Source organism: Stegodyphus dumicola, chromosome 9 (assembly GCF_044657685.1).
Source record: "Stegodyphus dumicola isolate Sdum_Otavi_A_Nest chromosome 9, ASM4465768v1".
Taxonomy (NCBI): domain Eukaryota; kingdom Metazoa; phylum Arthropoda; class Arachnida; order Araneae; family Eresidae; genus Stegodyphus; species Stegodyphus dumicola.
This window is the reverse complement of record NC_140776.1, coordinates 42,020,081-42,033,932: the sequence shown is the minus strand read 5'-3', so window position 1 is coordinate 42,033,932 and position 13,852 is coordinate 42,020,081. Positions and strand designations below refer to the sequence as shown.

The 13,852-nt window shown below is 33.5% G+C and overlaps 1 protein-coding gene across 2 annotated transcripts in view; it reads left to right on the top strand.

The window, feature by feature from the left end:
- Positions 1-8,187, top strand: part of LOC118194429 (general transcription factor IIF subunit 1-like) — a 56,771-nt gene extending 48,584 nt beyond the window's left edge. The window contains exons 9-12 of one of the 2 annotated variants that reach the window (XR_015042960.1): positions 441-517; positions 742-861; positions 6,986-7,082; positions 7,862-7,902. Coding sequence is in view for 1 of the 2 variants with exons in the window: in XM_085823366.1 (XP_085679492.1) it covers positions 441-517; positions 774-861; positions 6,986-7,082; positions 7,862-8,069 (470 nt within the window). In the remaining variant the exon portion in view is untranslated. Of the gene's footprint in view, positions 1-440; positions 518-741; positions 862-6,985; positions 7,083-7,861 lie in introns of both variants that reach the window. The other variant, XM_085823366.1, reaches the window with a different exon arrangement.
- The last annotated feature ends 5,665 nt before the right edge of the window (positions 8,188-13,852 follow it).

The window sequence follows — 13,852 nt, the reverse complement described above, 5'->3', positions numbered from 1 at the left end:
CTGCTGCTCAAACGGTATAGTGGTTAGGGGAGCTGATTGTGATACCAAAGGGTCCGGGTTCGCGTCCTGGAGAAGGCATACTGTAACTGTCTGTTCCATCATGGGAGGCAAAAGTGGCCCATCTATTAGGTTCCTTGATAATAAAGTGACCACCACTTCTGGCCTTAGTTGTGGCCAAGCTGAAGTCTGCTGAGAGCCCGCCATTGGGGGAGGGGAATATTAACCATTTCTAGAATTTGCAAGCAGGAAGGGATTTTTTTATTATTATTGTTATTATTATTATTTTATTTATTTATATATTTTTTGGCTGGTGGTTCAGATATTGCATTTCTGGGTTGAGGATTGTGTACTGTATCTAAGCTTTATATTTATTTCGCAATGATATGTTCAGTTCAACTGATTTATCACTCAAATTATTTATGATAATTTTTATATTTCAGATTCATCTGGTGATTCATCATCAGATACATCAGATTCAGATTTTGATGAGAAAAAAACTCATGCAGTTTTTATGCAGGTGAGTTTTTAAAAACATTTTCTGTGTATCAAATTAGTTATAATGTAAATCTGTTACTAATATTCAATGCGTTGTTATACTTTTAAATTTTTATTTCATGGAAATTTAAAAATTAATAAAGCTCTATAATTTAAATTCAGTACTTTTACAAACTTTCGCAAATGTATGTTGAAAATTATGAGTTATACACTCATGCATTTTCAGCACATTTTTCTAATTTCCAGTGTTGGATTTCCTTTTTTAATTTGCTGTTTAGAAACAATCGAAAAAGAATGGCTCTGATAACAGTGCTAGTAGCAGTAGAGCCAACACCCCAACGAGGTTAAATGCCGAAGGAAAAGATGGTAAGCACTGAAAAATCTGTAATTATTTTTTTAAATAAACTTATAAAATCTTCAGGCAATTTTCTGCTTAAATATAGTGCATTTTTTATTTGGAATTTTGGTGTTGCCAAAGTATCTTTTTCTTTTATAAAAGATATGTGTACATGTAAATGCATTTTGACTAGTGTTCTTATGTTCAATCATTTCTTTAATTTCACGGTATTTAACTAATAAAATTGTTATGTAAATATATTCTTATATTTCTTTTTATAAAAGATATGTGTAGATGTAAATGCATTTTGACTAGGGTGCTTATTTTCAATCATTTCTTTAAATCAGTATTTAACTAAAAAAATTGTCATGTAAATACAGTCAAAAGTCTTTAATCCGGAATTTTAAAAGCTATAAACCTTTTAGCCTAAAATACAGACAAAATTGTGCTACTTGTCCATAAACATTCTTGTTGTCCATCTCTGAAAATAGCCAATTTGTTTATAAGATGCCTGTAGTATCATTATTCTGTCATAATTTTTAGAGCTGCATGTATTGCACATGCAGTTTTTATTTACTTTTCTGTAATTAAGAGAAAAAGGATATTCGATTTGCTAAAATATTTGTAATGTTTAAAAACTGAGTCTCATAAATCACTCTCAGCTTGGAAATGAAGAGGCAGAGGTTGGACAGCTATAATAAAGAAATTCACTTTCTTCTGAAAAATGAATGTATTAATAAATCTGTGGTCATTCTGTAAATGCAGAATGTATCACTGCCCACATAGTAATATAATCTATGTTTTGTGCCAACGAATTTCGAATGTATAATTTCATTTTCCTTTTTGTGTGTGTGATTATGGCAAAGCCTCGAGGGCTATCTGCCTAAGGGGAGGGATGCCTTCGTGGAGGACTTTCTAAGGAAAACTGGCTCATATACACATTACACATGGGGAAAACCTTGAAAACGCCCATGCAGCCAGCCCATTCGCGGGATTCAAACCTCGCTGAAGCGGTAAAATCGCTGAACTACCATTGTTCAGCGACTTTACCGCTCGGCTGCTGGTGGGCCTCCATCTTCCTTCTTGATAAGAGATTTTAGTGTCCTAATTATGCCAAGTAAATTTTCTGTTATTTACAGGAAATTATAAGGAAAGTATAAAAGAAGCTCGTTCTTGATAAAGATCGAAATTAGAAAAAGCACAGGACACCAAATTATCAAATATGATCATCAGAATACTAAAAGAGATTGTGATTCTCAGTGAGTGGCAATGCAGTCAAATATTCCATGAAACAACACATCCAAAAAAGAAGAAACTGCCAACTGATAAAACTAGATTTAAAAAAAAAAAAAAAAAAAAAAATATTCCCTTTGATGAATATCTCATGAAGGAACCAGCCAGTTTAGTTACTTCAAAGAAAAACTTACAGGATTCCAAATGGTTAGCTTATTGAAAAATTTATGTTGCGGTGAGGCCCAAATTTTTAGGGAACTTGCAGAAAACATATAGTTGGCACTAATGAGTGAAAAAGATGAGTCTAATCTCTATTTTCTTTATATTTATTAAATGTTTCTAATACAATAAGAATCTGTTTTTCAATATTTTACCCCTGAAACATGTTTTGTAGATCCTTTGGTAGCTCCAGAATCGGAAATTCTTTTTGACATAATCGAAAGTTCAAGCTTACTTTTATAAAATTGCTTTAACAGTCCGCAAAAAATAATAAGCCAGATCCAATTAGAAGATTAAGGAACAATGCAATCTGCAACATTAACTGAAATAGATAATTAGATAATTTTAGCTTAGCTTATACTGTACGTTATACATTAAACATGCATGTGTAAATGCATTATGCGCATGCATAGACGCATATGTGCATGCATAAATGTATTATGCGCATGTGCAGAAAGTTTGTAGCTTTGAAGTCCGGATTATGGACGTCCGGATTAAAGACTTTTGACTGTATATCCTTATATTCCTTGAAGCTGTGTTTTATGAAGCAAATTAGTGAACAAAATATTCTTGTCTTTGAAATATTTTTTTTTTTTTTTTTTTTTTTTTCTTTTCAAGAATTCTGTAGTGTTCTCCAGTTGTATTAACTATAGTGTAATGTTTCTTCTTTTATATATACACTGGTGTGCAAAAATTAAGGACGAGACGGTTTTTTCAATATAACTTTGTACAAAAGCTTTCCAAATAAACATATTTAATACTGTAAGATCCCCAATACGTAAGGACATGAGTAATGTAAGCAGCACTTACTAAAAGAGAAATCAGAGGGATAAAAAGAAGCTTTATTGAAAAAGTAGCATGGAGCGTAATGCGACTGAAGCCCGAAACATCCCTGTGATGGGTGTCCAGCAAGAAACATCCGGTCTTTAATAGGGGATATGATCTCTCCTGACTGCTAGGCAGGTTTCACAGCATCTGCCCATGCTGAGAATGAGGGTGTCAATGAGTTGTTGAGGCATTGCTGCCCATTCGTCTTGCAGCGCCAATCGAAGCTCCGGAATCGTTACTGGTGGTAAGGTACGAGCTGCCAAGCGTCTGCCTAGAAAATCCCATACATGCTCGATGGGATTGAGATCTGGAGATTGTCCCGGCCAATCCATACATTCAATATCCTCACTCTCTAAGAGCTGTTCGGCAGCTACTGTGCGATGACATGGTGCATTGTCGTCCATGAAAAGGAACTGCGGACCCATAGCGCCTCTAAAAGGATGCACATATCGAAGAAGAATCTCGTTACAATAACGGGTCCCGTTGACTGAACCTACGTCGTAGATGTGAAGGTCTGTACGACTACCAAGCATGATGCCTCCCCAAACGAGAACACCGCCACCTCCATACCTGTCCCTTTCAATGATGTTCGAGGGATGATTGTGGCTTCCCCGCTCTCTCCAGATGAGTTTTGCGATGAGAATCGCTACTCAGACTGAATCTGCTCTCATCTGTAAAGAGTACTCGTCCCCATTCATTGTCTCTCCAATTCCGGTGTTCCTGGCACCACAGAGAACGCCTTCTCTGATGGGCAGGCGTTAGAGGTACACACCGTACAGGGCGTCGTACAAACAGACCACCACCGTGCAGTCATCTGGCCACGGTAAAATGCGATATCGGTCATCCAGTCGCCTGTGTCGTGTGTCTAGCGATTTCTCCCGCCGTCTGCCGTCTGTTTCTTCTGCCCTGTAAGGCAATATACCGGTCATCTGCGGGTGTGGTTTCTCGTGGACGACCACTACTAAACCCCCGGATAGCTGTTCCTGTAGTTTGAAATTGTCTCCAAAGTCGTGAAACGATGCTGTGAGCAATTCCGAACTCTGCAGCCACACTTGTCACACTGCGGCCTTCCTCCAACTTCCCAATGATTCGACCTCGGGTAAAAGCATCCAGATGTCGTCTAACAGATTGATTATTCGCCATTTCTCACTGAGGCAGCAACTCGGTGTGATTTTAACTGCTATACGGCGTGCTATCTCTTTGCCAGAAATACTGATCTTACACCGACAACATGCTTTATACTACTCAGATACTCCCCCATTACGTCTACCTGCATATCTGCGCATGTGCTACCGTACATCACCTTACTTAATCTCCTGATTGGTCTTTCTGTCCACTCTGCCTCTTTGTTCAGCTGATAATGCTAATTTTTCGACTTCGTCCTTAATTTTTGCACACCAGTGTATATATATATATATAGCTTTTTAAATTTTATTTGTGGAGTTGCTTTATGAAATATGAGTACAGTGTTATATTTTACATCAGAAAACCTTCTAAAAGTAGATTTAAATTTTTGACTAGATAAATAACTCATTCCTCAATTCAAAGACTTAAGATTTTAAAAAAAAAAAGAAAAAAAAAAAAAAAAGGGTTCTGTATTCTCTGGCATGAACCATATGTTATAAATATTATGACTGCATATATATATATATATAATTTTTTATTTCTTGCAGGGCTGTTTAATACCTCTTTACTGCAGCTCTAAAAATCCGCTCTAAAATGCATTTGTTTTACATTTTTTTGTGAATTTATGAAAAAATTAAAATTTTTATTAATATGGATTGTTAATTGTTGTAATAGATTTTGCTAGAATATGAATTTTATGTAAGCAAGCAAGTAAAGATACAAATAAGTCATGTATTAAAATGGATTATTCAATTGCTAAGTATTGTTTAATGTATGCTGTGTAATGAAAAAGATTTCTAGTCTAGTGCAATAGATGGCCAGATAGTTTTCTCATCAAAAACACTGGGGCTGGGCTCAGAGAAAATTTCATTACTGTCTTTATTTTCCCATATATACTGTTGGGCTTTAGTTTTATTCATTGTTATTTTGGTGCATAACTGAAACGTTGTGTATGTTTGTATTATAATAGCCACACTTTTTATCCAAAAAGTTTGATGCAGTTTTCTACGTGCAGACGTTATTCACTTTCTGAATTTCTGATTGACAATAGTCTTTATCAGAAAACATTATTCATTACTCTTTAAAGGGGAGTAGAAATTAAAGGCAGTGATGTAATTTTCACTCACTTTTTATTGTCAGAATATCAAAAGAATACTGTAATTCATTTTTAAAATCTATTGCAGTTTATGTTTTATTTAAACATGCAGTGTGATAGAGTTGATGCTGAAAAATGTCTCTGAATTTTTATTTGCTTTACAAAAAAAAAAAAAAAAAAAAAAAAAAAAAAAAAAAAACGTCTACAAATTGTAAGTTATTCTCTAGCACCCTTAAATGTAAGTCTTGAGATAACAGTATTGATAAGACTCTTTTAGATTTCTTTTAGAAAATAAGTTGGCAGATGTTTACTTGGGACACAACATTCTGTGCACTAAGAGATGCACTGTGCAGATTATATCAGTGTTCTATTGCTTTGTCATTTCTGGAGTAAACCCTTTTCAGAAAGAAAACCTTTTTAAAACAATACTGATTGATATACTGACTGCAAACTGAATTGTTTGATGGAAAAAACTCAGCTGGGATTGCCTGAAGCTAGATAATTTTTAAAACAACAGTACAATTATCCATTTTTTTTTAAATCAATTTCAAGAGCTAATCGGATATAAGAACGAAAAGCTTTTATATGGAAAGAAATGAGTGGAGCAAAGTGAAAGCAAATGCAGTCTGTTGAGGAAAATAGAAATGAAACATGAAAACACTAAGATATTAAATTTTGAAAGTGTTAAAAAATTAACGTCATTAACTAGGGAAAAAAATATCTGGTATTGTGGAAAGTTTCAAATAAATCCAACTTATGAAATGAAGAAGTTTATAGGTAATTTTTGTAGATCAAAAGTACAATTTATGATTAAGTGTTCAATTGTGATTAGCTAACAAAATTTTGTTTATTTCTTCTTTTTGAACATACAATTCGTGTTCCCGGAAGAGAAGTTTTAACACTGTTTCAGTTTGGCCCAATATAAGTATGTTAAACTGCATTAACATGACAGAATGCATTAAGCTTAAATTCCACAAGGTACATGAGGAACCATAAAGCTAAAATTCCACAAGAATTAAAATCTGGGATGGAATCTTTAAGAACTGAACAACAAATTTATTGATGGTTTGGGGGGAGGTAGAAAAACTGAAAATTGACATTGGGGAAAATCCAAGCAATTTTGTAACTGAAAGAGAGATAAAACCTTATGAAGACAAAATTGTTAGGATTATTTTCAATAACTGAAGATCATTTATGATAGAAGAGGAACATTTTTAAAGGTTTCATCGCTGTCTGTGGAGGAAACCTCTCTGAAGGAATTCTGATCATCTCTGAATGGAAACTGATTTCAAATAATTAGTTTCTTAGACAGCAAGTTTTCTGAAAAGCAAATTTTGGGAGCACATTATTTGTAATAATAAAAATGTACTGTTGTTTAGTTGGCAGAGTGACATGATTTTGCATGGAGAAGCATGCAAACAGAAATAGATTTATGGTAGTTTGAATTCTACACCAAGAAATACAATCAATATATGAATCATTAGTTCTATTATTGATACTATGAGGTCTAATTTTAGATTTATTTAATTTTTTAATATCTGTGACTATTTTAGGACTTTAAAAAATTTCTAAGAATTGATATTATTTAAGATAATAAAGTTATTAATCTTTGCAGTATCTTTATAATAAATAACTGATTAATTTGTTTTTAGGGCATAAAGCATCCAAACGAAAGCTCACAGATACATCAGTTCCATCTGCTAAGAAAGCCAAGACAGATAATCATGGTGGAACTACTACTTTTGTGAGGTAAAAATAATATTTTTTCAAGGATATTAGTTCTCATTTTTAAACTACCCAAATAACTTCCTGTAATTTTAGATACAAATAGCATTCATGAAGGAACGTAAGTGGCTTTATGATTGGAAAGCTTAAGCTATGTGCTAAAATTATCTGATTTTAATTCCTTAGTGATTATATTTTAAAGAAATTTATGAGTTTTTCTTTCGTTTCATCGATTATTTATTTTCAATTTTCATTTCTTACTTCTGTTGAAAAATTTTACAAAGTAGATGATTTTTAATTGTTGTGACTGATGCAGCTCATGCTATTGTTATGACAATTTTTGACAGCTTTATAGGTTCCATTTTCTATTTAAATTAATGAATGAAACGTTTTCTATTAAATTCATATGCTATCTGTAACAAAACTGCTACTTCTATCAAGAAAGACCTCTCTCTCTTGTGGCCATCAATGGCAAGTGGGCAGGACTGTTAAACACTAATAATTTGTCTCTTCATCTAAAAGTTGTTAGATTTTTTGCATGATTAATATGAATACAAGTTATTTTTGATTTAAAGATCCTTACAAATGTATGAATCATATAGTACTCATAAGCTTTCCCCAAATCATTTAATAATTCGCATGTTCCATGTTTTATTTGTTATGCTTCAAAAACAAAAATATTTGTTTGTGTTCTTTTAAATGCTTGAAAGCATGTATGTATGTATATTATTATCTTTTATCCGGAGGAGTATTCTCTGTTAACCTATTACTTTGAATGCTAAATATATATTCTCTTTTAATAGTTCACTTGATGGCATAACTGAAGAAGCAATCAGGCGGTATTTGTCTCGGAAGCCTATGACTGCATCTGAACTTTTGCAGAAGTTCAAGAGCAAAAAGACAAAGCTGAGTTCTGATCAATTAGTTCCAAAAATTGCAGATGTACTGAAGAAAATGGACCTTGTCAAGCGAAATGTTAAAGGGAAAATGTATCTATCCCTTAAATCATAATTTGTTGTTCCTGAATGTTTGTAAATGAATAGTTCGTATTATGTGTAAGGTTTTGTAAAGTGTTGAATGGTATAAATATATGCTGTTTTATTATGTATTAAAAAGATATATTTCCAAATCTTGTATTTATTTTCAAGTGTTTTTGTCATTCATCATCATATGTAAAATGTATTTTCGATGTATAACCATTCAGTAAGCGTTTTGCTGTGTTGCAGTGAAAGATTGATTCTCTCCTCAAGGAAAAAAAAAGGTGTGATGTTAAGCTTTTAATTAGTGATCACATTTTAAATTCTGACTGCTTTCTCCTTCTGTATTCATTTGTTTGACATAGTCCCATATTCAGCACTTCTTAAATTCTGAAGCTGTTTTTTAAATGAATGAAATTAACAATAGATGATATTTTCTTCCTTTTGCATTCAACATATTTATACAGTTTATATTTATTGCATAAAAAATATTTATACAGTCAGCTTAATTTATTTTACAAGTAGATATAAATAGAAGTGAACTTCTTATGGTCTCAAAGAATTTAAAATTTAAGGTATTATATTTAGATAAGTTTGTTTTTTGTAAGTTAGTTGTTTTAACAAAAGTATGTAATATAGTTTTTTTTTTTTTTTTTTTTTTTTTTTTTTTTTGAAATTAAACCTTTACATTTATATAATAAATTATTTTTTTGATTTTTGAACTTCTTGAGAGTGATACACAGTAGGGTAGTACATGTTCCTTACCAAAGGAATAAGTACACTTGTTATAAGTTGAAAACATAAGATTTAATGGGTGCTTTCTTTGAGTTTAACAAAACATATGACCATATCATGTCAGACATTAACACAGTAAAACTGTATGAGAAATAAAAGATGAATTTACTTGACTGGTACAAAAGTTGAGTTGGCTTGACAAATCATTTAGTTAGGCAGGTACTTGGTGTCATAGTAAATTGTTTGGGATACTTTGCCACACCACGCTGGAATGATCGATGGTTGTTGGCCACATCAGGAGGATGCACAGTCTTCACCTTCATCCCTTGGATTCTACCATGAGATTATATACTTTACCTTTTTCGGCTGAGCGCAGCTGCAGTGAAGGAATGCAAATTTCCTAACACTCTGCCTCACTGAGATGAAAAAGAGAATAAAACAAAAAAAGTCATTCATTAGTTAAAATTAAAATCCTAATAAATTCATGCATTTTGTATGTTTGTCTCTGCCAATATGCTTCGTTAAAATATCGGCAGGCATTTCTGCTTAATGTCACATACTTAATGTCTCCTACACATATTTAATGTCAGTCTCCTTATTGTTATACAACTCTCTAATATCATGAAAATGAGTAACAGTGGGTTTTGTTCGAGAGTGATGAACTGAATTTTTCATAAATGCTGTGCACTTTGATTGTCTTTATATAACACAGTTCGTCTGCTATCTTCTCCAGAAAACCTAGCTCTCTTAATAGTAATGGCAAGTGCATCGCTTCTTTTGAAGATTTAGTTAACACTATATATTCTGCTTCAGTACTTCATAGCGCTACAATTCTTCGATTGCATAATTCCCAGGAAATTGGGCTTCATGCTAGTATGAAACCAGAACTGCTAAATGATTTCCTCTTGAAAGTACTTCTGGCCCAATATGTGTCTACATAACATTTAAAACTTTCATTTATTTTGTGATAAGTTATCTCACATTTAACATAGATTTAAGGTATTGTAGTACACATTTTGCTTGAATCCAGTGAAAGTACTTCGGGTTGCTGTTAAATTGACTTAGTCTGCTAACAGAATGTGCAGTATCGGATGGTGTAGATACAGCTCAGTAAATTAAGGATTGATGTTTATTTTTGTCTGCACTTTTATTTTCTTTCATGATATTTGATAGTGTGCATAGTTTAATGTTAGGGTCTAACACTGTTTATATATGTTTACATTCTTGCATAACATACTTAACCAAGAGTTCTTCTCTCTACTCAATTTGACTTAAGGATACATTTGCATTTTGTTCAATGTTAATGCCTAAACACTGTTTTATTTTGTCCAGATCCCTCATTTCAGAAGTTTTGCAGATAGATTTTTCTTGGTCTACTTTGTTTTCCAGTTTTCAGGAATTTAGGTCTTTCTGGTCCTCTTTCTGAGTTTTGACCTTGAATTGCATTTTCTTCAGCATCTGCTCTCCATTCATTTAACATTTCGGAATTCTTTTTGGCCATCTAAATTTTCTTTAAGTAGGAAAAAATTCTATGAATTCCTTTTGGTTACTTATTGATATTTCTGAATTTGCTTCAGTTTCCAGCAGTTCTAAAAATCTGACATCACGACGTTGGGTTGCTTCACTAGCTCCAGTTTTCAATAGACCATATGCTTTTGCTTCCTCTTAATATTCAGTGAGAATGTATTCTTCACTTTTTGGGAGAAATTTATTTTTCCTGTTTGGATTTGTTAATGCAAAAGCTGTGCTTCCTGTGATCCTGAAATGCAATACTATAGGCTTCCTTTTAGACCATATTTCTTAAGGCATTTTTGATCGGATTTTAGTAGAACATTGGTTACAGATGTAAGCAGCTGTAGATGCCATTTCTGCCCATAATCCTTGGGATCATTTTGATTTGAACAGCTGACATCTGGCCATTTCAACTAGGGTATGATTGGCGCATTCTGCAGCTCCGTTCTGTTGTGGTCTATACTCAACCGAGAACTGATGTTTAATGCCCTCCTTTTCAAAGAATTGATTAAATTCCTTGTTTTAAAATTCCTTTCACATTATCGCTGTGGAATATTTTCAGTTGCTTCCCCGTTTGTTTCTCAGCTTAAAATTTGTACTTTTTAAATGCTTTAAGAGCTTCAGACCTTTTCCGTAGGGTGTACACAGTAATTAACTGTGATTTCTTTTCGATGAATGTTATGAAATATTTTGCACCACCTAAAGTTGTGACATTCATTGGACCACAAATATTGGTGTGTACAATTTCAAATATCAGGTTTTACTACGTGCATTTCCTTTGGGAATAGTAAACTTGTACGAGGGCCATCCAGGAAGTAGATTACGTTTCCGTCTGTGTCCGCTAGGGGCGGGGCTAGCGCGGCCATCTTGGGGTCAGAGCGTTGCGCAGCTCAGTCTGCATCTAGCCGTGCTAGTGAGAGGTTCGTGCTGTGCTCCGTTCAGATACTGTGACGGTTTGAAATGTCTGCGTTAATTGAAAATCCCGCGAGCTGCGAGGTGCGCTCAGTAATAAGGTTTCTGACTGCAAAAAACTGTAAACTGATAGAAATCTATCGGCAGCTTCGTGAAGTGTATGGGGACAACATTATCACTGAAGGTGGAGTGCGTCAGTGGGTCATAAGATTTCAAAATGGCCGAATCAATGTTCACGACGAAGATCGAAGTGGGAGACCCAGCATAGTGACCGCCGAACTTCTCGAAAAAGTCGATGCTAAAGTCCGTGAAAATCGAAATTTCACAATAACGGAACTTTCTTTGAGTTTTCCACAAATTTCGCGAAGTTTGTTGCACGAAATCATCAGCGAAAAGCTTGGTTACCACAAGTTTTGTGCAAGATGGATTCCAAATTCTTGACAGAGGACCACAAAAATCAGCGAATGGCTGCAGCGTTGAACTTTTTGGACGCTTACCATAAGGATGGTGACTCTTTACTCGATCGCATCGTTACTGGTGACGAAACATGGGTGAAACATGTGAACTGTGAAACGAAATTGCAATCAATGCGTTTTGATGACGATGCACAGCTGCAAAAAGAGGTAAAGAAGTGGTTGAAGACGCAGGCGGCCGAATTTTTCGACGAAGGAATTTCCAAGCTCGTACATCGCTACGATAAATGCCTTAATTTGTATGGTGACTATGTAGAAAAGTAGTATTTGAGTGTGGCTTTCATCTGTATATAATAAAATTTGTTTCCTATACTTTGTTTATTTTTTTATTCCAAAACGTAATCTACTTTCTGGATAGCCCTCGTATGTTTGCATTTGGTACAAGTTTCACAAAATAGATTTTTATTATTACATTTTGGAACTTTTAGATCATGCACTAACTTTTTGAAATGCAGTACTTTAGTCGGCTAGATTTAAATGATCACACTTTGCACGCCACAGTTTATTTTCTGTTTTGTGTATTTGCGCTACCCTTTGCAACATTTGAAAATTTGGTTACATCCTGTAAATTTACAACACAAAAGCCATTTTACTTCATTGCTTGTAAGGCTACGTGTTTATTTTTGACCCTAACCTGTGCATGGTTATTTCTAAAGTTGACAGTACATTTATGTTGCATTACTAAATTTACTGAAATTAAATTCATTTTTGGATTGCGAACAAACATATAATGCATTGGTAAATGTGATATGAAGTTGAATAGACACTTGCATAATTTTGAACTTTCCCTTTGACTTCTAAAAATTCATCAGACGCTAATTTTTATTTCAGTTTTTGATGTGAATTTACATTTGTTATTGCATATGTGTACAGATGCTTCTGAATAAAAGTTCAAATTATGTGTTTCTAATTCTAGGGTTGCATTTACAGTGCTGAGAGAACAACTTGGTTTAGTGGGTTCTTGATTAGGATTTTTTACTTTTATTTTGTCTACATTCTGATGCTTTGTGAGATTTTTCTTGTTTGTGTTGCCATGATATTTAGTAACTAACACATCTCGCATTTGGCTGCTTGCCTGCTCTTTAAACAGGCGACTTTTAGATTCTTCTAGTAATTAACTTTTAATGTGTTTAAATCAGGCAATTTTTCACGAGATTCTAAAATTCTACAGTTAACACTAGAACCGCGGTGCAGGTCCAGTTTACCCTAGATAGAAAACACCTAAAATATGCACAATTGATTACTTTAGCTAACTACAACATTTTATTTATATGTAACAATCAATATTTCTCATAAATTACATTAAATATTTATATAAATCAACAGAAATTACTTAATTTTTTTAGAAAATCATATAATTTAAAATTTTATTTGCTTGAGTATAATAACATGTCTTTTAAACAAAATAAAACATAAATTTTTCTAATTTTGATGAAAAAAACAGAGTATATCATTTAAAAAAGTTTAGACATAATTCTATAGAAAAAAATAAAATTTTTATCAGTTACTGGTTTTACAGATTTTTAAAAATCCAATTTATTGTATTCATTGTGTACAAAATTTAGTAATAAGTTTTATTCATTTACCATAAATGGGTGCTTTGCATTTTAAACAAATATCTTGGGTTTTATTTTCACATCTTGAGGTGTGGCATCGGACTCATTTACACTTAACTTGTTGTCCGTCATTTTCGGCGGTTGCTATACACCCATATGTAACGTTTTTTTGCCGGGAGATAACAAACTTTTCTCTCAGTTCTCCAACTAAGTCTTGAATGAATCTATTAATGAATTTTTCAGATACAGCTTTGTATAAAACCCAGACACTGATAGCATCAAGGTCCAAAATGTAATAAAAACCTGTACCAGCCGCCTACGTGAAGCAGATTTGACAGTATACTTCCTTGCCATTGGTCAATCACGCCGAATTTAGTTGCGTTGTAGTAAGCAATTGTATCAGCTAATTTCTTGGGACTGTCTATAATTTCTACATTTGGATGAAGACTACTTAGCAACAAAATTTTTTATCTTTTTTCCTACTGGTTAGACTGATGTCTTTATGTGCTAGTACCCGTAGTCGCATGCAATGCGGATTTTGATATTTTTACTGAGATTGTTATTTTGCTTCTTGAACGTTTACAGTCCCTATAAGGCTCATGTTTTTGGATTCCAATGCCTTTGCAAGC